Source organism: Pungitius pungitius, chromosome 8, assembly GCF_949316345.1.
Source record: "Pungitius pungitius chromosome 8, fPunPun2.1, whole genome shotgun sequence".
Classification (NCBI taxonomy): domain Eukaryota; kingdom Metazoa; phylum Chordata; class Actinopteri; order Perciformes; family Gasterosteidae; genus Pungitius; species Pungitius pungitius.
In genome coordinates this window covers 19,205,157-19,230,077 of record NC_084907.1, presented here as the reverse complement: position 1 = coordinate 19,230,077, position 24,921 = coordinate 19,205,157, and the positions used below count along the sequence as shown (strand labels likewise).

The 24,921-nt window shown below is 44.4% G+C and overlaps 2 protein-coding genes across 5 annotated transcripts; both read left to right on the top strand.

Moving 5' to 3' along the window:
- The first annotated feature begins 5,589 nt into the window (after nucleotides 1-5,589).
- Nucleotides 5,590-15,677, top strand: uba3 (ubiquitin-like modifier activating enzyme 3). 4 transcript variants are annotated; one of them, XM_037448171.2, is made up of 18 exons: nucleotides 5,595-5,619; nucleotides 5,741-5,779; nucleotides 6,477-6,597; nucleotides 6,684-6,764; nucleotides 6,852-6,934; nucleotides 7,046-7,126; nucleotides 7,327-7,370; nucleotides 7,787-7,851; nucleotides 8,061-8,216; nucleotides 8,298-8,400; nucleotides 8,578-8,691; nucleotides 8,948-9,001; nucleotides 9,173-9,209; nucleotides 9,314-9,395; nucleotides 9,484-9,584; nucleotides 14,827-14,890; nucleotides 15,001-15,055; nucleotides 15,166-15,677. In XM_037448171.2, exons 1-18 carry the CDS (start codon nucleotides 5,600-5,602, stop codon nucleotides 15,252-15,254), a joined length of 1,389 nt encoding a protein of 462 aa, XP_037304068.2. In that variant the 5' UTR covers nucleotides 5,595-5,599; the 3' UTR covers nucleotides 15,255-15,677. The 4 variants fall into 4 exon arrangements, with proteins under 4 accessions (XP_037304069.2, XP_037304068.2, XP_037304067.1 ...); XM_037448172.2 differs by lacking the exon at nucleotides 5,741-5,779 and having other exon boundaries at nucleotides 5,590-5,619; XM_037448170.2 differs by lacking the exon at nucleotides 5,595-5,619 and having other exon boundaries at nucleotides 5,626-5,779.
- A 270-nt stretch (nucleotides 15,678-15,947) lies between these two features.
- On the top strand, nucleotides 15,948-24,438 carry tmf1 (TATA element modulatory factor 1). The gene is made up of 17 exons (XM_037491138.2): nucleotides 15,948-16,576; nucleotides 16,687-18,047; nucleotides 18,532-18,635; nucleotides 18,941-19,067; nucleotides 19,221-19,326; nucleotides 19,666-19,808; nucleotides 20,326-20,492; nucleotides 20,956-21,112; nucleotides 21,637-21,729; nucleotides 21,856-22,012; nucleotides 22,105-22,297; nucleotides 22,567-22,636; nucleotides 22,720-22,812; nucleotides 22,911-23,033; nucleotides 23,128-23,286; nucleotides 23,503-23,628; nucleotides 23,712-24,438. Exons 1-17 carry the CDS (start codon nucleotides 16,441-16,443, stop codon nucleotides 23,850-23,852), a joined length of 3,456 nt encoding a protein of 1,151 aa, XP_037347035.2. The 5' UTR covers nucleotides 15,948-16,440; the 3' UTR covers nucleotides 23,853-24,438.
- Nucleotides 24,439-24,921: the final 483 nt, after the last annotated feature.

The window sequence follows — 24,921 nt, the reverse complement described above, 5'->3', positions numbered from 1 at the left end:
CACAAAACCATGTTGATTACAGCGGCATTTAACTATGCTGCATGTTTGCATAGGTTTGGATTATTTTAACATTTGCTGTTGATGTTTGTGAGTATAACTGCATGATAACCAAAGCTGCAAAAAATAATATCCACGTTGTTTTTAAAAATAAAGAAAATGTAAAACTCTTGTCATTCTTTTCATTTGAGGGATGAGAGGGATTCAAACTGGCTCAAGTTAGTCCACCACTGAGGTGTTAACAAAGCAGTCACATCTTATGATCATCATGGCTGTTTAATGGGGTGATAAATTGTTAAGTGTATTCATAGCACAAATTATGACTCGTTACAGTGCAGGCTGCGGATGTACAGCAACCATAAAGCTAGGAAGTCAAGAGGAAAACACAAATGAATAATGCTACATTTGATTAATGTGTGTAACGTCAAAATGAGTAATGTACAGCTGAAATGCTCCGCTGTTGTTAGTACGGTTGGCCACTTTGCATGAATCAGAGTGAAAAGTAAAAATAAAAAAATGAAACCCTTTTCATTATGTGATTCAGCCGTGCTCAAACACCCACATGGCTGCATATGAAAATGAGTTATGGTTCAGCTGGAGAAACAACAGCATTAAGAGCCAGCTGTTTTAATACACTTTAACGCAATGCAATGGAGTTTTTGTGACGGTGCTTTTATGACAGCATGCCTTCTTTGAGGCGTCATTTTTACAATGCGAATCTGACGAGCAACTTGACTCTCGGGTGCACTCGGGGGTGCACCGCTGTTTATTAGTTTATTATTTCATTTAAATATCACGTGTAAACACGTGAGTCCGCTGACAGAGGAGGTAAGCCCGTTAGTCGTATTTGTCGTCTTACGGCCGGTTCAGAGGCCCAGCGGCCTCTCTCCTCAGCCACGTTCTCAATGGTGAGGAAGGATGTACCCCACTTCCTAAAGCTCCACCCTGCCCCATGCTGTGCAGAGGAAAGAGGAGAACACAGGGCCTGAGGGTATGATCAGCATGGACGGTCTTTATCATGAATCATGAGTGTTTATAAGGTTGGTCATTCCTTAACCCGAGGGAGTTCAGGTTTGGTCGGTTTGATTTGCATTCGGTGCACTCAAAGAAGCAAAACTAGCACAAGTAAAACGAAATAGACCAAAAATTCCCAGAATCAATGTTCCGCCATCAATCCAACGATTAAAGAGCCACTGCTCTGCTTTATCACCTCAAAGTGTACAGGATCAATGGCAGGTTTGAGATTTTGATGGAAAAGGAAAATCTCATTCCCCGCGCCACAGCCTCTGTCAACAGCAGGGATGAGAAATGGACCGTTGGGTTATGGTTGCGCTCATTTTTACCCTAAGGTGACATTAGAGTGGTACTTGATGTGAGCATGGGGGTATTTGGGCTCACAGAGTGCTGCCTCCTGGCCTGGTGTACTTTGACTTTGTGCTTGTGCTCATTTGCATGCATGGACACAACAAACCACACAACACATTTTAGGAAAAAAGGGAGCTTCCTTTCTGATATGCTTCTTTGATTGAAACATGTAACCTTGAGGTGTGTGTTCTCTGCCACTTCATATCTAGGTGTGTTTCACTCCTGTGAGCAAATTCCTGGGTGACTGCTGACAAACTGAATGTTGTCTTCACAATAAACCCCGTCTCCTTTTAGACAGGAGGGGACAATAGTGATAGAGGAACAGCAGGAATGGTCGAGCAGGAAGCACGCTGAGGAGGACAGGAAATCGGAAGCGCAAAGCAGGAATAAACGTCGTTGAAATAGCCGCAGGGAAATTTCCGTTGACTGTCTTCAGGTTCCCCTGCAAGTCATTCCTCTGGTGTCCTTGAACGACACAGAGAGAGAGAGAGAGAGAGAGAGAGAGCCTCTCCCAAAGTTGGGCGGAATATATCGAGGTTGATATTAACACTACAGTGATGCGAGTCAGCAGAATGGAGACGTGGGTACGTGCAATTACTGGTCTCGTGACATTTGAGCGGCGTGTGCAATATATGCACACAAGCCTGAGTGACAAAAGCATGAGAAAACAGCGCGGCCATCAGTCCCTCTGTACAGAGTGGGGCCGGACCAACAATCTGGTGGGTATCCAAAAAAAGGTTCCAGCTTTCAAGAAAAATGGGTTGAAACTTTATGACAGAGTTCAAATTTACGCTATTTCTTGCCACGAATTTGATCAGAAGGATGAAACCACTGACATATCGGTACTCTAAACACAAAGGTGCTCCCAGCAGGTGGTTAGATAAGCTTAGCGTAACAAACAATATTGTTTTTTTCTTACTCAGCCTTTTTTTCCCTGTATAAAGACTTGAGACGTTATTTCATTAATTTACCCTATTCATTTGCCAGGAAGTGTGACTAATATGAGTGCACATATAAAACAAAGATTCATCAAAGTGCTGTTTCTTATTTTTAAATGTCCTTCACTGTGAAACAATATTCAGTAAGCAATGGACATCTTTTTACTTGAAATATAACTGCCGTGTTTTGGTCAAACTGGAACCTTTAACACACGCTATTCAATTAGATGACCGGGACACATTTTTTTTTAGGTCTAAACCATTCATGGGATGAACGATTGTGGGGAAAAAAATCTATGTGTTAAAAGGTTGAGTTCTCCACCCCTTTTGGCAGGAAGTGTCGAGCGCACGTCGTCAGTGGGGCCCTGCCCATCGGAAACAGCGAGAACAAAGTGAAAACCAGCAATGACGCCACACCCCTCCTGCACAGAAGATGGATTTGTGTTGTTGAACACCTTAGTGATGTCGCAACGACCCTCCGTGACGTCTGGTCCGGCCTCTTCACTTCGCGTCATGTTACATTGTTGACTATTTGTTTCACAACTAATGCAAAGCGGTTACTTTAAACTTTAAATAACACATTTACAGTGAGTTTAAACCCCTCTCACGTTGTATCAGCCTGTCTGGCCTCTTAGTCAAACGAAAGAGGTCGAGACAAACCCACGGCCCCAAACCATGAAACACAGCATGGTTGCACTTATGCATGGGACTTATTTATCGCTCTTCTTGGCAATTGTGAAACAAATACAGTCCAGGCAATTTCCTTTAAAGGTAGACACATCCATCACATATTATATAATTTAATAAATACCCCACATGCTAGAAATTCCCTGCCTTTATAGAAAAAAAAGTGAAAAGACTGAAATTTCTTTGCCCTGCAGATTCAGACAGATTTGGGAAGCCAACATAATGTAATAACATTTGAGGATAAGACACGAGGATGTGCTCAAACACACACATATTGGTGTCATACAGCAATACAACACTGTTTAGTTGAGTGTATATGGAGGCTGATTGAATTGTGAGCAGTGGCTATAAATCACTGCAGCCCTAATCAAAGCACTACAACAGAGAAAGTCATCAATCACTTACTTCTGCACAACACAACACCAGCCCGTAGCGTCTCCTTGTCTTCTGGCCGGGAAGCCCCACTCTGTGCCTAACACGCCGCACATTGCTGACACATTATCATTAGCACAATCAACACCACTTTGGACGTCCTGACGGAGAGCCGTCAAATGGCAAATGGATATAGAGATATATGAGGCTGTTAATCTGACAAACTCTGATGACCATGTCGATGCATGCCAAACGAAAAAGGGTTCTCTCAAAGGATGGAAGGCTGGACGAGGAAAACGTGGAGAAAAAAAAAAAAAAACAGCTCCTCTGAGGTTCTACGTCCAACCAAGGTGTCACACTGCAATGAAGCATTCCAAGTAATGGTTTATTTACCTCTGGACTCGTCAATCTCTGCGTGGACAAGCAAAGTGTGGTTGGCTGTGATGGATGGCAGAGAGCTGGGTCACCTCAAAGGCACGGCGGTGACATTCAGAGTCCCTCTTTAAGGTGGGGGAATGACAGATGGCATTTCAATGGAATCTGTAAAAATGTGTCAGCAATGGGAGATATCGTGACTTCTACCCCCATTCTGCCCTACTTTCCACTTCAACACTTGATGGTTTAAAGACCTTTGAAATAATGCTTCCGGCAAAACCAATAAAGGAGAAATTGTTTGAACCTGAAATTTACTGGGCACAATCATACCTGCTGAAGTGCCTTTGAGTAATACTCCCAGAGCAATCTTCTTCATTTAAAATATAACTGATATATTAGTGTCTCGTGGGTTTCTACCTTTTACTTTTTTTGATGAAATTTCATTTAATTTCCCTTTTGTTTAAAATGAGAGCATAGCTGATGTTTAAATGGAAGAGGACAAGACAGACAGGACAAATAGAAAGTGAGAGAGGACGGCTGAGATGGCGGGCAGTCAGCTATGAAGGACATGGCCGCAGCAGTTATTTTTAGTTATCAGTTTTCGGAGGCTCTGAATCGGAACATCTCATTAAAAACCTGAAAAAATCTTGATAATCTATCGAACCATCAAAACTATGGAAAATGAAGCTTTATACTACTTGCCTGCTTTCTGGCTCTCTCGGTCTCTCTTTCACACAAACACACACACACACACACACACACACACACACATACAGGAAAACCACACACGCAGCATCCATAGCATTCCCAAATAATTTCAGAGCACCACCATGGAACCAGTGACATTCGGTGACCTCTGCAAAAAAGTTTCTCCTATATTTCCGATAAAATCAGAGAGTTTGCAGACAGATGGATGAATTAAGTTAATGTGCCCACATGCATGTCTCTTAAAATGCAAAGAAGCCCGTCCAAGGTATATTAATCACTCTGTAATGAGAGATTGAACACCGAGATTCATTAGACCAATGCGGACACCGTAAATCAGATACGTGAGGGAGATGCACTCACTAGTGAAGTCATTAAACCTAATAACAGGATCTAAATTTAATGTCTTATTGATGCTGTGCCTCATGCTGCCAGTCACAATAAAGAAATCCAAAGCAATAGATTTGTGATAAAGTTCATCTTTATGAAGTCAGCTCTTTAACACATATCGTCAACAACAAACAAGAAGTGCCATAAATAAAATGAATTATTGTTAACAGGTTTTATAGGTAATTAAGTTAGGTGCTTAAGTTATAGGGCCGAACCATACAGAGCAAAGCAATTACCCAGTAATTACTAGTTGAGTAAATTATTCAACTGCCTTTGCTATAATTAAACTCACGTCTCTAATCTCCTACATTCCTACAAACATTGCTATGTTTGTATGAAACCTCACAATATTTCGACATATGTGCTAAATACACTTTTGGAATTAATATTTGTGACAGAAGTACAGTTTTGTATGTCGCAGTGTGGAGGATGCGGTGTCTGTAGCAGTGCCGTACAAAAGAAAAGATAAATGGTGCCATCTGTTGGATCTGAAGTGTACTTTCCGTCTTTGCATTGGACTGTTAACAATGCTACCTTCAATACTTTCGGATATATTGCAACTCAGCTAAAACTGCACAGCTAACGCAAAATTAAAGGATATGCCTTTTATTTTCTTCAGCACCTTGCTACAAGTCACAATTTGTCTGTACGGCTTAAATAAAAACATCTGAATCTATGTCAGTTCTTGGGACTATTTCGATACGATTATCCTTGAGAAGTTGTATTTACTACTGTTGACGTAGGCATTGAAGGCATTGACGTGGCCAAACATGGCGGACGCGGATGAGCCGTAAGTAGCTGCCGAAGAAACCAGCAAGAAGCAGTCATTAACTGCCCGAAAGATGCTTTCAAATCTCTTTAACCTACGAAAGCACAGAATGAATGAACCTTCTTTTATTCTATCCTTTTAGGGAGAAGAAAAGAAGGAGAGTAGTGGAGCTGACTGAGAAGTTAGTGATGAATTGGTAGAACTGGCGGAAGGTTTGAGGTTACCAGGCAGGAAGAAGGTTAACGTCAGCTATATGAAGGAGCTAATCGGATATTAGGTTATAAAGAGTGCAGTGACTCTAAGATAGGTTTGACAGATACTGATCAGTGGGTCGTGAGTAGCTAACGCGTCTATACAGTAAAACATTGATGGTAGAGGTCAGAGGTTTTTGCGCTACCTTTTTACAGTTGTCATGTTAGCTATTCACCTAGCCTACCTGCCAGGAGCTGTCCCGTTAAGAGCTTAGCGCTAGATGACCCAGAGGGTGAGAAACGCCCACATGTCAGAAATATCTCATGTGATTCAACGTTATATATTTTTCATGGAGCTGTTCAATAACACAACGTCCTCGATGTTAGAGCAGACGCTACAAATGACTGACATCAAAACACGAGTGCACGTTAACTTATTACTGCACGAACCTCCTAAATTATCGCATGACCTGTAAATAGCGCCTCACTATGTGACAGATTATCACAGTATTATGTTTAGCTTTTGATTGATTGTTCTTTTTTTTCTTCTTTTAGCATGATCCCAATCAAAGAAGCTATAAACTGTTTGTGTAATATCAAACAAAGAAACGTTATTAATGTTATATGCCATCAAATACTACAGATGACACATCCTGAATGCACTTGTACATGTTTCTTTTTCTGCAGGATGGTGGTCGATGGAGCCAGTGGACGTACCTGTGAGTGGGAGGGTCGGTGGAACCATATCAAAAAGTTTCTGGAAAGGTCAGGACCCTTCGCGCATCCTGACTTTGAACCCAGCACCGAGGTAAGAATGATGCAAAATCTGCATTAGTCAACTCTGCCGTCTTGCTTTGCTTTAATACATAATGTTTTCATTGCCTGTCACCACAGTCGTTGCAGTTTATGCTAGAAACCTGCAAAATCCTGGTCATTGGTGCTGGTGGTCTGGGATGTGAGCTGCTGAAAGACCTGGTAGGATCACTATGATATTTTAGAAATATTTGAAGGTACAATTTATTCTTTAATGCACACTTTGTTCCTGTTCATGTTGTGGCTCAGGCTTTATCGGGATTTCGCAACATTCATGTTGTTGACATGGACACCATCGATGTGTCAAACCTAAATCGACAGTTTCTCTTCAGGTCAGAACAATTATATGACGGTTAAATGTAAATTAGGTACCTGTATTATTTGTTTAATGTTACGTTTGAATACAAATTTTTCATTTAACGTGTGGGTGTGACGTTGTACAGACCAAACGACGTAGGCCGACCCAAGGCGGACGTTGCAGCTGATTTTGTCAACAACCGCATACCTGGATGCTGTGTAGTCCCGTATCCTTTTAATCAAACAGCTATGGCAAGATTTTTGATGCTTGATATAAATGCAGTGGATTAATCCAAGTGTAAAATGTTGCAGCTAGAACCATGTCAGAAAGTCACCATTTAAGAATGTAAAGTTTCCTTAGTTGTTGAGTTGTGAAAGCTAGTGGAAATTCTGCTCAAACTAGACTTCTCCTTAACACTTTTGGCAGACATTTTAAGAAAATTCAAGACATAGATGAAACCTTTTATAGACGTAAGGCACATTTAAACATTTTTTCTGTTACAACTTTCCAATTGTGGGGTAGGAGACTTTTTTTTTCATTTTATAATTCAGTTTGATGCAGGGATCATGGTTTGGTAGACTTACTAAACTAATAAAAATAATATGTAGAATAAGAATAAGTAAATGCAACCAAAAAAACGAGCAAAAAATGAATGGATTTTACTTGCAACTTGCTTGTTATTTTGGAGAATTCTTTGTCTTTACCAAAGCACTGCTTCATAGCACTCGTTACCGCTGATTACACATTGAATAGCAACTGACGGGATTATTTTAGATGATTAAATTTTTCCAACAATGCATTTAGTTTTTGCATCATAGGATTGCAGCTTTCACGTTGTTGTTTATCAGACTTTAGACTCAAATTAATGTATCTTTCTTTCATCTAGAATTCCATATAATTGTCTGTGGACTGGACTCTATAGTTGCCAGAAGGTGGATGAATGGAATGCTGGTAAGTTTTTTTTTTTTTTCTCTTCCTTGCAATCTCGCAATGTCACAGTACTTTTGTCTCATTACTTTGGCCACGCATGAGCACACTCCCACAAGTGCTCAGAGATTGCGCGCCAGAAAATGTGTTGGTGTCCCTCTGTCTGCACCTACCCCCCCCTCCCCCTTCCTGAAAACCTGCACTCTGCATTGACCCTGTGTCTTCCTCTGCAGCTGTCTTTGCTGGTGTATGAGGATGGTGTCCTGGACCCAAGTTCCATCGTTCCTTTAATTGACGGTGGGACGGAAGGCTTTAAAGGGAACGCCAGAGTCATCCTCCCTGGCATGACCGCCTGCATCGATTGCACCCTTGAGTTTTACCCTCCTCAGGTGAGATTTCTTCAACATCTTTACAAAAACAACATGTCTTTCCCGGTCAGTTTGTTACTCAAGATAAATGTTTTTTTGTAGATCAACTTCCCCATGTGTACAATAGCCTCGATGCCTCGTTTGCCAGAACATTGCGTCGAGTATGTCCGGATGCTGCTGTGGCCTAAAGAGACGCCCTTTGGAGGTATGAATCACACTGCGATTATCATTTATGTGTAAAGGTGTACGGAAATGTTTAGAAGGATCACTAAGACTGCTGACTTTAAAGACCTTTTAAAACTCACTCGTTTGTGTGCGTGCATGTGTTTCTGTGTGCACAAATGTGTGTGTGTGTGTGTGTGTGTGTGTGTGTATGGATTAGATGGTGTCGTCCTGGATGGGGATGACCCAGAGCACATACAGTGGGTGTACCAAAGATCCCTGGAGAGGGCAGCGGATTTCAACATAACGGGAGTCACATACAGACTAACCCAGGGTGAGCACACATGGCGCATCTAAAGAAACACTGCTAGTGGACTTGCAACTTGCAAAGAAGTAAAAAAAAAAAAAAACAGCTAAAATTGTCTGAATGATTCTAGAAATTTGATACCATTTATTTATTACAATTCAAAAACATCTAAACTATTGATTTTTGTGCTGATCAGCAGATGTATATAATTGCATATTATTGATTGTCCATTTTTAGAAGTACACAAAATGTATATTTTCTCTATTCTATTTGAATGTGTCAGGTGTTGTGAAGAGGATCATTCCCGCTGTAGCGTCTACAAATGCTGTCATAGCCGGTAAGTAGCTTTAACAATTGTGGAGGTGAACTGTGTACCGGATGCCTTTCATAAAGATTGTATGCACTGCCATTTTATAGTCAATCATTTAACGTTATGAGTATAACATCTTTCTTTAAAGAGAACGCTATACCTGGAGATAACAGTTTTTTCCCCGTTTCTTTTACCCAGCTGCTTGCGCAACTGAGGTTTTCAAAATAGCCTCAAGGTAAGTTTTCACGTTCTGCTTGGAAACCATACGCTCAATGTCAAGATCTGTATAAAATGTGTGCCTGTCAATATTTTCCATAGTATTCCCTTTTTCATCTGCAGTGCCTATATACCTCTCAACAACTACATGGTCTTCAATGATGTTGACGGTCTGTACATACACACTTTTGAAGCAGAACGGAAGGTTTGTCCCCGGATTTCATCTGTATATTTGCGACGGTGATACATTTTCTTGCTTGTAAAACCCATATTATTGTTCCCTTCTGATGCAGGAAAACTGTTCAGCCTGCAGCCAAGTACCTCTGAACTTGCACTTTGCTCCATCTTCCAAACTCCAGGAGATGTTGGACCACCTGACAAAGAGTGCTTCCCTGTAGGTTTAGTTGCCATATTAAGATGTATTACTGCGTTGTATCACCCTACGTAACTCCTGCTTATGTATATGTGTATGTATGTATGTATGTATATTGTGGGAGCCCGGTCTTCCGAGAGGAGCCTGGGGCTTCAGGTGAGAATAAGAGTTCAGCCGAGACCCCAGGATTGCAGTGAAGTCAAACAGAAATTTTATTTATTATAACCTGAGGGGAAGAGGGGAGGGGGCATAAGCAAACTCAAAACGCCGGGTTCACCGGGATCGCCGGAGGCATCGGTCAGCTCAGCTGGACTCGTCCTGGAGTGAGAAGGGCAGAGAGATTAGTGTCGTCTCACCCTCCCTTTTACAGGCTCTTGATTGAGGTTCTGATTCAGAACACCTGGGAGGTGCACTTAGGGCCACCTGCTATAGTACCGCCCATCCACTACCACGCCTCTTGGTGGCCGTTGCCTGGCTACCCCAAGCCATGTGGGGCGCTGCTCGCCAGCTGGGCCATCACATACCCCCCCCCTCCGCTCCAAACTACGGAGGGGAGCGGCAGTCCACAGGCAGTCGTCCCTTCTTGACAGGGCATCGGCGTTCCCATGTAGCCTTCCCGCTCTGTGCTCCACTGTGAACTTAAAGTCCTGTAGGTGCAAAAACCAACGGGTTATTCTGGCATTCTTGTCTTTGTTGAAGGCCATCCACTTTAGGGGGGCGTGGTCTGTGACCAATGTGAACTCTCGGCCTAGTAAGTGGTACCTTAGTTTACCTATCGCCCATTTAACTGCTAGGCACTCCTTTTCAATAGTTGCATAATTCTTCTCATGGGGAAGTAGTTTGCGGCTAACAAAGGTGATGGGGTATTCACTTCCATCATGTACTTGGGACAGGACTGCCCCTAGGCCTACCTCTGATGCATCGGTCTGTAGTACGAACCTCTTGCCAAAGTCAGGGGTGTGTAGTACGGTTTCCCCACAGAGGGCTGTCTTCAAGGCATTGAAGGCCAACTGGGCCTGTTCCGTCCACTTTACCCCGTTGGGTGCGTTTTTGCCTGTCAGTTCATGCAAGGGGGCGGCTACCGAAGCAAAGTTAGGGATGAACTGTCTGTAATACCCAACTAGCCCTAGAAATGTTCTCACCTGTCGTTTTGTCTGGGGTTGGGGCCAGGTTGTTATGGCCTCCACCTTCTTTACTTGGGGCTTCACATTTCCTCGGCCGACAGTGTACCCAAGGTAATTCGCCTCCTCCAAGGCGAGGGAGCACTTTGCAGGGTTGGCTGTCAGTCCCGCCTCTCGCAAGGCCTGGAGGACTGCGGCTAGGTGCTGTAGATGCTTCTCCCATGACGTGCTATGGATGACGATGTCGTCGAGGTATGCCGCGGCGTATTCCTGATGGGGCCGCAGTATCTTATCCATTAGCCTCTGAAACGTTGCCGGAGCTCCATGAAGGCCAAATGGGAGCACTTTATAGTGGAAGGCGCCGTCTGGTGTTGAGAAGGCAGTCTTCTCCATGGCCTGGGGGGTGAGCGGTACCTGCCAGTACCCTTTCGTTAAGTCTAGCGTGGAGATGAACCGGGCCGGTCCTAGTCTCTCGACCAGCTCATCTACCCGGGGCATAGGGTAGGTGTCAAACAGAGAAATTTCATTTAATTTTCTGTAGTCATTGCAGAACCTAATGCTTCCGTCCGGCTTTCCAACCAGGACTATAGGACTGGACCAGGCACTGTGTGACTCCTCCACCACCCCAAGGTCAAGCATTTTCCTCACCTCGTCCCTGATGGCCTCCCGTCTGGCCTCGGGGATTCTGTATGGTCGTAGTCTTACGGTCTTTCCCGGCTCTGTTCTGATGTCGTGGGAGATGGCTGTTGTTCGACCTGGGATCTCAGAGAAGACATCTGCGTTCCGGCCAACCAGTTCTCGGAGGTCTTGACCTTGTCTGGATGACAGCTGATCGCCCATTTTCACCGGCGGGAGAACCTGGGGAATCAGGTTAGCTGCCAGGACATTAGTTGGGACCGGAAGGGGCTGATGCCATGGCTTTAGCAAGTTCACATGGTACAATTGTTGGGTTTTCCTACGGCCTGTCTGACGTACCTGGTAGTTTACGGGTCCCACCTGTTCCATTATCTCGTAAGGCCCTTGCCACTTGGCCAAAAACTTGCAATCATTCGTTGGGAGTAAAACCATTACCTTGTCTCCTGGTTTAAACTCTCTCACCTGGGCTCCCCTGTTGTATACCTGGGCCTGCTGTGCTTGGGCTTGCCGCATGTGCTCCCGAACCAGGGGCCAGACTTGGGTCATTCGGTGGTGCATCTGTTCCACATGCTCCACAATACTGCGCTGGGTGGACGGCTGCTGCTCCCAGGCCTCCTTGGCCACATCCAGCAATCCCCGGGGTCTCCGACCGTACAGAAGCTCAAACGGTGAAAATCCTGTTGAACCCTGGGGTACTTCTCGGATAGCAAACAGAATATAAGGCAGCAGTTGGTCCCAGTTTTTACCATCTACGTCGACTACCTTGCGCAGCATGTGCTTTAGGGTTTTGTTGAATCGTTCTACCAGGCCATCAGTCTGTGGGTGGTAGACAGAGGTTCTGATTTTTCTCACCTTAAGTCTTTGGCACAGACAGCTCATCACCTTGGACATAAAGCAGGAGCCTTGGTCAGTCAGGATTCCCTCCGGCAGGCCTACTCTACTGAAGAGTAGGAACATCTCCCGGGCAACCACCTTCCCTGTAGCGGACCGTAGAGGAATTGCCTCCGGGTACCGGGTCGCGTAATCCAGCATAACCAAGATATAGCGGTGGCCACGGCCGGACTTTGGTAGGGGCCCCACTATGTCCATGCCAATCCTACTGAAGGGGGTTTCAATAATGGGGAGGGGTATCAGGGGATTTCGGTATTCTACCTTTGGGGAGTTGAGTTGGCACTCAGCGCAATGTCGGCAGTATTCCTCGACGGCCCTCTTGATCCCCGGCCAGTAGAAACGGCTGAGAACCCGTTCATAAGTCTTCTCTCTTCCCAGGTGGGCTCCTAGTAAGTGGGAGTGGGCTAGATACAACACTTTTGACACATATTCTTTGGGGACAATCAACTGTTCAAATATATCCGCGTTCTTCTTAGTTACTCGGTATAACAGTTTGTCCCGGATCATAAAATGTGGAAATGGTACTTGACTCACCCCATCCTGTTTTTGACCCTCGATCACTTTGACGTCTCTCCAGGCTTGAGTCAGGTTGGGGTCCCGCAGCTGTGCTGAGCCGAATTGTCCTGGCCGGTGACCTTCCATTTCAGCTTCCGGAAAGTGCGAGAACACCTCGTCTGATTGCACGTCTTCCAGGGGCTCAACCTCCGCTGCCCGTTCCGGGTCTGTTGCTGTGGTGTGGGTGCAGACCACCTCACCTCCGTCGTCATCACTAGTGGCTGCTGGACTCCCATCAGGGGACACTACAGCCCAAGCTGGGCGAGTCGCGACAGTTTCTCTCTTTCCAGGTCGCTTCCTGGTTCGCCGTCTGGGGACCCTTGTCTCTGCTGGCCAGTAGCGGGGGAACAGTGGGCTGTCCCGACCGAAAAGCACTGGAACTGGCAGGCGTTCGACGACCCCCACCAGTAGAGAGAATCGTCCTTTAGGAGTGACCACTTGGATTTTGGCCGTTGGATACTTCCGTGTGTCCCCGTGGATGCAGGACACCGCCATCTCTCCCCCCCCCGTGGCACGGGCAAATTCCGGTCGGACCAGGGAGACCATACTTCCGGAGTCTAAAAGTGCCTCTGTGTCCTTCCCAGCAATCTTCACTGGGAACTTTGGGGCGGGGGCTCCCTCATGTGCCCAGCAGGTAGTGAGGTGGTGGCAGGAGAGGCCTTTGTGATCGGTGGACCCGGCTGTCGGCATTGGCTCATCCCGATCTGGACACCCTCTGGCTAGATGTCCCTCTCGGCCACAAGAGAAACAGCGCGGGATTGGAGGAAGCCACTGGGTTCGTTTTACAGCCGGCCCAGTCCCTCCAAACGTCGGTCGGGGTGACGGGGAACTGACAGCTTTGCCTATCATCTCTCTCTCTGCTTTGTTTTTAGGATTGGTTAGCTTGTTATTTTCTGATCGCATCAGACCAGCCATTACTCTGTGATTTTCCAATAAGGCCACTAATGTGTCCACCCCAAGGGGCCCCTGCTGGGCGACGTACCTCTTTGCGTCATTTGGTAGGCCTCGTATACACCGGTGAATTGCCACTCTCTCCACTATGGGTGGCCCCTCTGCTTCTTCCAGCCAGCTCCTGGTGTGACGGACTAGCCCCATCACTTGTGCCCGGACAGGGAGGGTAGGGTCGTAACTCCAGTCATGTACTCGCTGTGCTTTAGCGGGGAGGCTAAGTCCGTATTGAGCTAGGATGGCCGTTTTTAACTTATCATAATTTTCAGCCTCTGCCGCTGAAAGGTCCCGGCAGGCTTTCTGAGCTTCGCCGGTCAGGAAAGGCATGAGGTTGTTCGCCCATTCGGTTCTTGGCCATTTCTCCCTTGTTGCTGCCCTTTCAAACAATGCAATGTAGGTCTCGACATCATCATCTGGCGTGAGTTTCGTCAGCACCTCTTTTGGCTTCCGCTCCTTCGGTCTCCCTGTTGCTCTACACAGCTCTACTACCGCTGTCTGTAGATTGGCTTGCGAGGTCAGCATTGCATTCAAAATTTCTTCCATCTCTGACCTTTTGTTGCCACTCCACGGTGCATCCACTGGTAGCGATGAATCAGGCTGCCCGCATTCTCCACCATATGTGGGAGCCCGGTCTTCCGAGAGGAGCCTGGGGCTTCAGGTGAGAATAAGAGTTCAGCCGAGACCCCAGGATTGCAGTGAAGTCAAACAGAAATTTTATTTATTATAACCTGAGGGGAAGAGGGGAGGGGGCATAAGCAAACTCAAAACGCCGGGTTCACCGGGATCGCCGGAGGCATCGGTCAGCTCAGCTGGACTCGTCCTGGAGTGAGAAGGGCAGAGAGATTAGTGTCGTCTCACCCTCCCTTTTACAGGCTCTTGATTGAGGTTCTGATTCAGAACACCTGGGAGGTGCACTTAGGGCCACCTGCTATAGTACCGCCCATCCACTACCACGCCTCTTGGTGGCCGTTGCCTGGCTACCCCAAGCCATGTGGGGCGCTGCTCGCCAGCTGGGCCATCACAATATATATATATATATATATATATGCACCTGCTGGAAGATTTTTTTTCAACATTATACAACAACTAAATATACTTTTTATTTTTTTCAGACAGATGAAATCACCTGCTATAACCGCAACAGTGGAAGGAAAGAACAAAACATTATATTTACAGGTAATTGACTAATGTTTCACACTGTTTGTGTCTCTGTTACAGTTTATATAATAAGGCAATCATTCACGTTTTGGTTTGAGCTGACATTGAGTTGGTATTTTGTCTCACAGTCTGTAGCAACAATTGAACAGAGGACCCGGCCAAATCTGTCCAAAACCCTGAAGGGTGAGGTGCTTTATTTACTGAATGTGTTTCCTAGAAATGGCAATGAATTGGTGAGATGAATATACTTTGAAAATGATGACTCACCGCTGTTCTGAACATGTTTTTTTCAGAGCTGGGGCTTTCTGACGGACAAGAGTTGGCGGTAGCTGATGCCACCACACCCCAAACCATGTTGTTCAGACTCCGCTTTACCTCATAGGATGAACTCAAGCACTCTCACAGGCAGTTGTAGTCATTCTTTTTTCTTTGCCAACTATGAATGAATATTTAAAATGGCCTAAAAACTGGAATCATTTACAGCGTTTTAAGTCAGTGTAAATGAGTATACATAATTTCATTGTTTTAATGTGATTATTGACTAATGTTTTGCACTGAAAAGCCAAAATATTACTTCATACTTTGTATTTTCTTTTGGTGATACATTACCTGCAAGGATTTCTGCAATGTGATATCTGCACTAAATGCTCGTTATATGCAAGCAAAGAGACAAAAAATTGTTACTTTGGTAAATATTCTGTACATGTTCTGATTTTGAATATTTATCCAGTTTTTTTAGGTGCTTAACCACTGAAGTGGTAGTTGACAGACAATAATAATGGAATAAAAATGCTTTCGTTTTGTATTTGGTTTGTGTACTCATATGAATTTGTGGGAATTAAAGTGTAATCACTCAAGATTAACGTGTACAATTGAGGCTTCGGATAAAATCTATTTAGTTTCGGATTCCATTCCAATAATAACTGCATTTTTAACTAAAGAAGGTTTAAATGCAAACGTACGTATAGCTTTTATGCACGCACCGATAATCCCTACAAGTGACATCTAGTTAAGTATTTTAGCAATTGAAAATGCATTTTTGTAATTTGCAGCAGTAGACTAGCTTCACGGGTCCGTGACGTCACCCTGCTACGTGGAAAAGGAAGTAGCGGCAAGGCTAACGCTAGGAGAGACAAGTTGAGAGCGACCAAAACAAACGATGACAGACGAGCAAAAGAGCCGAAAAAAGCTCGGATTGTTTGGCTCTTAGCTCCTCTGGATACTGTATTGGAGATAGCTGTATTTCTACACGAGAAATTATGCGACAACGAGCGCCAAGCGGGCGGTGCGCGAGCTGTAACTATCTGGGATTAATGTCCCTTTAACGCTATGCGTTGACTAACTCACGGCGCTGCTAGGTGGCTAAGCGGTAGCTAGCTGTCAACAACGCTTTTCTGGGCCGTACAACATTTGGGAATTGCGAAGAATTGTTCGCACCATGCTATCGTAGATAATGAAAATGCCTAGACAGTTTAAGTGACTGTATTTTGTGTGGTAACGGCACATTAACTGAAGGATTCCGTTTCGCAACTTGGTGATTGCTAGCTAACGTTAGCCTAACAGCCAAGATGAGTTGGTTCAATGCATCTCATCTGTCCACCTTCGCCAAACAAGCTTTAACGACAGCTCAGAAGTCCATCGACCGAGTTCTGGACATCAAAGAAGAGGACGGATGGGGCGATACCGTGGTAATGCCCTTTGATGGTGAGTGGTGTAACACATTGTGCTATTAGCTACTGCTGCCATATGCTAACGTCGATTACGTTAATTTGCTGCAACAACTAAGTTAGTTGTTTTTGTGTATTTTGTGGCAGATGTTACCATGTCTGGGAAGCTGTCATTAAGTGGAGGATGGGGAATGTCGCAGTGGGAAGCGCCCCCCGAGGAAAAGACCATCACTCCTCCTTCCTCCTCTGACGCCATCACCACGCCTGTGACCCGCACAGTCGTGGATGAATCGGAACACTTTTTCAGTGCCTTTCTGCCTCTCGGCGATGGACATGGTTTCACCAACACCCAGGTAGTGTCTGCACCCCCTGCTAAGTCTCAAAGGCAACTGGAGGAGGAGGAGGAGGAGGAGGAGGAAGAGGAAAGTGAAAACAGCAAAGAGGGTGTGGCACAACAAGAAGTGGAGACTCAAAAGTCAGCACCTGCTGACGAGAGTCGTGACAATCAGACAGTTGCTGACAGCCCACAAGTTGAGCCCGAGTCTGCACCCGCAGCAAGCTATGCAGACACTATCCTCCTGCAGCCTGTCTCTCCGTCGTCTTCCAGCGACCTTCCTTGTGACCCAGACAGCGACAAGTGCAGCGAGAACGTTGGCGTTCCAGTTGCTCCAAACACAAAAACAGAGGAGTCAGAGACTGAGCGGGATGCTCCAGATTCTGCACAACCTGCTGCTGTCACTTCTGAACCGGAGAGCTCTCCCCCTTCTGATCCTTCACCCTCGCCGCCGTCTAAAGAAGTACTCCTCGAGCATAAAGACTCAAAGGGTGAGGACCGTCAAAACGATACCCCCTCTCCTCCAGTCAGCGCTTTCTCCTCAGGAACATCGACCACCAGCGACATTGAAGTGCTTGACCATGATTCCGTGTTAAGCGAGAGCTCCGCCAGCTCCAGACAAGAAACCGGGGAGGGCAAGGCCGGCCTTCACCTAATGCAAGGCTCTTTCCAGCTTCTCTCCGCCTCCACCTGTGGAGATTTCCCCCGTCTGGAGGACTATTCCAAACTCACAGAGAGCTGTGGCTCATCCTCGGATGCATTTGAACGCATCGATTCATTCAGTGTGCAGTCATTGGATAGCCGGAGTGTCAGCGAGGTTAACTCGGATGACGAGATCCCTGGCAGTCGGACACTAGCGTCGGTCACTGCAGACCCTCCCCCTTCATCGGTGTCGTCGGCTGAATGCCAGAAGCAGGGAGATGGAGTGGTGGAGAGGGAAGAAAGGGAGGAAGAGGGCTTTACTGATACTATGAGGGACCAGTCGCTGGATGAGATGGAGGAGAGTGGACGGAGTGCTACACCTGTCAATAGTGAGCCGCCTGAGGAGTTGACAGAGCAGGAATCGGAGGCTAATTTAATGCCGTCAGCCTCCGACGCTGAGGAACAGATCACTCAACCAATCACAGAAGAGATGAGAAGTGTGACGACAGTTCAGATTTTGGAGCTTCAAAAGGTAACGTGATCAATGTGATTCTAGTTAGCCGACAATCAATTGTAAAAATGTGTCTGTGTGTGCAAACAAAGTCCATATACCTGTATGGATCATGTTGAATTTTTAGTTTCTTTTTGTTGATCTTATATCCAGTATGAGCTGTACATCCATGCCACACTTCCAAACAGAAATATGATATTTATATTTATTAAACAATAACATTTATAACTTTTTGGTAACAACTCAGCATTTAAACCAGCTCACTATTTTGCATAGGCATTATGCAAAAACCAATCAAATAGTTTTGCTAAACTTACAACCCCCTAACCCTAAATCATCTTATGAATTCCTTCTGACTTGTCCAGAACTAGACTTTACATTTCACCATATCTTAATTTGCATTTTGTGAACACACTACTATCCTTACGAGTGGCATTTATCTTAACGGGTTCATCGGTGGAACTTTTGCTGTGAAACACAATGAAATACTGCTGGCGTGTCGTAGGTGATTGACGAGCTGTCGAGCCGCCTTGAGAAGAGAGAGTCTCAGCTGCTGGCAGTCAGCAAAGACAAGGCCGTACTGGAGGAGAAGTGTGACAATCTCAAAGAGTGAGTACACGGCGCACACACACACAATGTGAACAATCGCTCTGTGAATAATGTTGATAAGAGAGCTGTTACCGCGGCGCCAATGTTCTTGCTGATACCATAGTAAGTAACAAATGGAATGAGCTTGTTGAATTTGTAAATTAAGATAGAATGTTTTAAATGGTCTTTATCCACATAACTTTTTCATGCATTTATGCAATTATTGTACCTTCACTGAAGAAGTGATGATTTATACATTAAGTCACAGTGATTGTTACAGGCTTGAAATAATTTACTCTCTGCTAATGACACTGTTTATCCTCTAGTGAAGTGATAAGCCTGAAAGAGGAGAGCTTGATGGTTCCATCGCTACAGAATGAGTTCACGCAGCGCATAGCAGATGCAGAGAGGAAGGCTCAACTGGCATGCAAAGAAAGGGACATAGCCAAGAAGGTATATTCATGATCTGAGGTTCCTTTCTCCTTTTACTCTCAATCAGAGCTACAGAGGCTTTATTCTTTCAACAACCATCCCATATTCATATACTTTTATCCAAACTCCAGCATGTCTTTCCAGCGTCAAAAACAACATGTTTCTATGCTACAGGAAATAAAAGGTCTGCGAGAAGAGCTTTCTACAAGACTTCACTCCAGTGATACATTGGAGATCATCAGAGAGAAGGAAGAGCAGATCAGAGGCCTTTTGGAAGAAGGTAAGACTCATTCATGTAGCAGAGTATAATTCTTCTGCTGTACACTCATGAAAATGTTCAACATAAAACCAGGTGAGGCTGACGTAAAACCCAAGCTGCTTTTATTAAAATGATTCCTTTTTAATACGGTGAAACGGCACCAACTCCTGAGAGGCTCGTCTGTAATGATCTGACTGGGGTTATGAATTAATGGAAGATTTATTGCAAATGATATATCTGGGGAGAAATTCTGCTCAAATAAATCTTGAAGCAGAAGAGTGTGGGGAAAAAATAGCTTGCCAGTGATGCAATACTCGGCTATAGCAGGTTTCATCCCAGCATACGTGTCTACTCTTTAAGGCGAAAAGTTGTCCAAGCAGCAGCTGCAGCACAGCAACATCATCAAGAAACTGCGCGTGAAGGAGAAGGAGAGCGACACAAGGATCTCCAAGCAACAGAGGAAAATCCAGGAGCAAGAGGAGGAGCTCAGGCAGCTGCAGGAGGTCAGATTTAAGTACATCAGCCAAATGAATGAATGAATGCATGTTCTCCTTGAAGTTGTGAAATGACTGCTTTCAGCACTTGTGAGGTTTTAGAGACTGTTTTTATTGGGAGGAAGCTTTTCCTGTTGTCGTGTTCAGTCACTTAGGTTCGAAGTGACTTTGACCAGTCGGGGTTTTCTATTGTTTGAAGGCTTTTCCGTTCTTTGACATGTTTTGGGGTTTTCATGAGAAAAAGCTTGAGATAATTTTACAAGATGGGACTTATTATTAGCTTGTAAACTAATTCCTGCATGTCTCTATGTGGATGAAAAGAAAGATGTCATGATGTGATGTTCCTTGTAATGTACTTGCCACTTGTAATACAGATGTATTTTTCCTTCCAACTTATGTAAAATTACTATTTATTTATAGGATTAAATCATCATATAATCATTATATGATTACATTATATACTAATAGTTATGCTTCAATTACCAACTGCAGTGTAATCATGGCTGAGGGTTTTTTGTGTGTTTAGGTCCTAGATGGGAAAGAAGAGGTGGAGAAACAGCACAGGGAGAACATCAAGAAGCTGAACCTGGTGGTGGAGCGGCAGGAGAAGGAGCAGAGCAAGCTGCAGATGGACTCTGAGGAGATGCAGGAGAACAACAGGAGCCTCCAGGCTGCTCTGGACAGCTCTTACAAGTAAACACTGACACACCCTTCCAACTGAATACCACCAACGAGAGCTCTCACTGCAAATGTAATCTCACAATTGGATGAACTTCATATCTCATTGTACTATTTATTATTGGCAGAGGAAACCGTGCAGCCTATGCATTTGAAAAGGGACTCCTTTATTGCGAGGTAGTGATGAAATGAAAATTGAGTTGTTGAGTTCCAACGTTTTTTGTAAAGATGTGTACATCCCCATTGGGTGAACAGTAAGGGATTTGTAACCAATTTGATAGATGATCCCCCAGTTTTAAGGAGATAGAGTAATTCTACATATACGTAAATAATTAATACCCCATCCTCATTGTTTCGTTGCAGCCCCAGTGTGCTGAAGTACCGAGCCAAGCGATAACAAATGTACCCCTTATCTTACATCTTACACCATCTTAGTGGTTGTGATGTTGATGATCTACTTTGATGTCTCTCTTGTCAGGGAACTTGCGGAACTTCACAAGGCTCATGTCAGCAGAACGAGCGAGGCAGAGGAGGCAGCCCTCGGCAGGGAAACGCAAGCCAAGGAGAAGCTGAGCCTGGCTCTTGAGAAGGCCCAGGAGGAGGCCCGTATCCAACAAGAGGCTCTGGCCAACCAGGTAACTCAGGCTGTGGCTGCCCACACAGAGTTTTGCTGTTCATGCAAGTAAAGAGTTCCTAGTTTGCTGATACTCGAAGAACCCAGCGCACCTGGCAAGCGTTACATTTACCCTCCGCACGCTTCGGTGCAGCCTCAATAAACCATAGTCAGCTATTATTTGCTGTGAATAATTTGATTAGCTGTGCTACTGGTCTGTAACCTTACCTGTGCGTATTTTGTTTACTCACTCACAAGCACACGTGGTTTCTGCTATGTGCTTCCTTCACGTTCCCCAGATTTCTTTCCCCTGCCCTGGTGTCGATATCAGAATTACGTTGCCGATTGTAGTGAATGTCTGCATCTTCTTGGTTATTTTGTTGGAGGTGCTATTTAAGCCAAATAGAAATGGTCAGTTACCACGGTCAATAAAAAATGCTAATGTGTTTTATTCTTATTTCACATACATAGCTTCTGTATCTGACATCCATTCATTACTTTGAAACACTGCAAGGTTTAACAGTACATCCTGTTAACTTTGAACAGGTGGCTGACCTGAGAGTGGCTCTGCAGAGAGCTGAGCAGCAGCAAGCGAGAAAAGAAGATTATTTGAGGGAGGAGATCAGTCAGCTGCAGCAGGTAACATAATACACTGGTTAAAAGATGTCGTACCAATCTTGTTCCCTTTGGCTGCAGGTAGGAATAAGCTGAATTATGATCATTTAAATGAATGCACATCATTTGTTATTCTTTCAACTCCCACAGAGGCTCCAGGGGGCTGAGACAAGGAACCAGGAGCTCAGTCAGAGTGTTACCTCGGCAACACGACCCTTACTGCGACAGATTGAGAACTTACAGGCCTCATTAGGCGGACAGACTGCATCCTGGGAAAAACTGGAGAAGAACATCTCCGATAGGCTAGGTAAGATAACTTTATGTAAAACAAAAACCAACATTCACAATTGAGGAACGAAAGCAAAAACATTTTTTTGTTCTCCCTTTGCTTCTCAACAGCAAATGCCCAGGCACAGCTGGCTGTTGCCGTAGAGAAAGAGAGATCTGCAACAGAAGACCTCCTGTCCGTCAAGTCCCAGCTCGCCTCTCTTGAGTCCCAGAACTCGCTGTTCCGTCAGGAGAAGGCCCGACTCCTGGCACAGCTGGATGCCGAGAAGAACAAGCGGGAGAGACTCGAGGATGAGAGCAGCAGGTGACAAATAGCAACTTAAAACTTAAGCCTGCAACGTAAAGAGATGAGGCGCTGATAATAATATAATAATAATGAACATTTTATACAGTTTGTAGCTGCTTGGAGAACAGTATTGCACATTTTACAGTGGAAAGCTTATGTATGATTATCATTATATTGCATACTTTTATTTCCATTCTATGTTGGGCATTTCACTGGGTTATTCCACTGGTCTTGTGTCTGTCCCACAGCTGGTTGATTGTTGTGACCTATTCATTATCTCAATGTAGGGAGCATGTTGATTTGGAAAATCTGCGAGGAGAACACATCCGCCTGCTAGAAGAGGCCAAGAAGGAAAAGGTATCTTCATGCTCCATCTTGCTCTATTTTTTCTCCTCTGTGAAACGACTCCCTCATGTGCATCGTTTTGTTTCTTCCTCCAGCTGCTGCTGACCAATCAGTTAGAGATGGAGAAGATGAAGGTGGAGCAAGAGAAGAAGAAATGCTACCTGGCACATGAGGCACTCAAGGAAAAGGTTCGCAAGGATTTAGAGATTTTTTTATTCTGTTTCATCATAATGTTTCTGTTTAGACGGTTACATTTTGCTAATTCTGTGAAATGTTTTCCCGTTAGGAGCGCAAGACCATGACTCACTCTGTGGGGGAGCCTCCAGACTCAACCACACACTCCCTGTCCCGCTCTAGCTCCATCAGTGGGGCAGACAATGCTGGTCTGCACTCCTCAATTCTTTCCCAGGTACACGTTAGGCATAATGACGACAAGTCGGTCTGTGCATGTCTGGATTGGTGCAGCTTTACCGGCCCTGTACTTTTGTGTCATTCTTCCACAGGATGACTGCATGGATTACTCTTTGGGGAACATGACCATGTCTACGTCGATGAGCGGGACCAACCTGTACGAGGCCGCCAGGCTGTCGGGAGGCTCAAGCATCGTAGAGAACCTCCAGTCTCAGCTCAAACTCAGAGAAGGAGAGATAACACAACTGCAGGTAGCAAATGCCACATAAAGGTTCTTTATGTTACAGTTTGATTGTTCTGCTGCAATCAGTACCACAATTTTGCAGACAGAAGGCTGGCGCAATCTACATAACAAAACAAAAAAGTATTTTAAAGTGGTAAAACAAAATATATTGACAGCAAAATTAGAAAAATAGGTTATGCTCAAAATTAAAACACAACGTTGTACCCTGTTTCTGTTGTTTCAGCTTGAGATCTCTGGTCTTGAGAGGAGTCGTTCAGTGATGGCAGAAGAGCTGGTTCGACTCACCAATCAAAACGACGACATGGAGGAGATGGTGAACGACATCCCCAAGTTGAAAGTTCAACTCAAGGTAACGGCCGTTTAAGCCGATACAGGATAATTTAATGTTGTATGTGCAAAGGTCTGTCTAAGCTGTGTGGCTGTGGATTGCAGGATCTGGAGCAAAGGCACAACACTATCCTGCAGATGTATGGAGAAAAGGCTGAAGAGGCAGAGGAGCTGAGACTGGACCTTGAAGATGTGAAGAACATGTACAAAACCCAGATTGATGAACTGCTAAAGAACCAGAAGTAAACCAACTGTTACAGTTCCCCCATTTTGAGACTCTCACAAACAAATCAATTGACCTTCTCAGCAACACATGCATTCACAGGGGAGGAATATGCAGAGAATTTAGTTAAAACACTGTGTCAAAAGGAAACCCTTATCATTATGTATTTTATTTTAATTCATTATGACATGCTATATTTGAGTGTGGCTGTTGGGATTATGTAGAACATAAAATATATTCTTACAGAATCAGTATGAAGGATAGCCACAGGTTGTGATTGCAGAGTCCATTTGAATTATTTGGTACATTGAATGAAATTTGCTTTTGGGGTAAATTCACCTTTCATAGTATTGTATAAAGTTCAAAGCTGTTGAGGGATGGTCAAGCTTATTTTGCACTACACAAATTCATCCCATTTGTTAAAGCAGAATCAAAATGGTTTGAGGTATATATATATAACAATATTGTACAGCGAATTTCATCAATTACTCCTCAAAGTGATTTTGTGTAGACTTGAGAGTAGTCTGTGATTAAAATGCAGCAGGACATACATTTTAAACCTTATAAATATGTAAATTAATAAACATTTATTTGGGTGGTGAGAAATTCTATGATTGTTCATATAAATGATTTGGTTTAACACAATAGAAATCTGAATTTGCATTATATTCATACAAAATACTAATTATTTTAGTGCTGCGGCAAAGTCTTCATCAAGGCCAAAATCCCTCTTCTTAAATATTTTATATGGTTAAACCGTATTTTTTACACAGTATTAGCCACACTTGAAATCCACTATAATTTTATATGTTGATGGTTAATCTACACGAGAACAGTTGTGCTTTTTATTGTTGGAAATATTTAATCGTTTACATTCTGATATGAAACATTGAAAAAAGGACACTATCCGACTCTTGCTTTTACCATTTAACGGTTTATTTTCTCATTTCTGAGCTCAGCCTTTCATCTACCCCCTTGTTATATGATCTATCTTGGTTTTGAACATCACCACTTACCTTGTAATGGTAACATTTAGACTTTAAGGGTTCTCTCAGGACAATGCGCGGGGCACAGCGCCCCCCTGCGGCCGTC

Coding starts and splice junctions, on each gene's coding strand:
- tmf1 (XM_037491138.2), top strand. CDS start 16,441: ATGAGTTGGTTCAATGCATCTCATCTGTCCACCTTCGCCAAACAAGCT. Junction 18,636..18,940: donor AAGTGTGACAATCTCAAAGA/GTGAGTACACGG, acceptor TTTATCCTCTAG/TGAAGTGATAAGCCTGAAAG. Junction 23,287..23,502: donor GAGAGATAACACAACTGCAG/GTAGCAAATGCC, acceptor CTGTTGTTTCAG/CTTGAGATCTCTGGTCTTGA.
- uba3 (XM_037448170.2), top strand. CDS start 5,712: ATGAACCTTCTTTTATTCTATCCTTTTAGGGAGAAGAAAAGAAGGAGA. Junction 7,852..8,060: donor GGTGGATGAATGGAATGCTG/GTAAGTTTTTTT, acceptor CTTCCTCTGCAG/CTGTCTTTGCTGGTGTATGA. Junction 8,401..8,577: donor TAAAGAGACGCCCTTTGGAG/GTATGAATCACA, acceptor TGTATGGATTAG/ATGGTGTCGTCCTGGATGGG.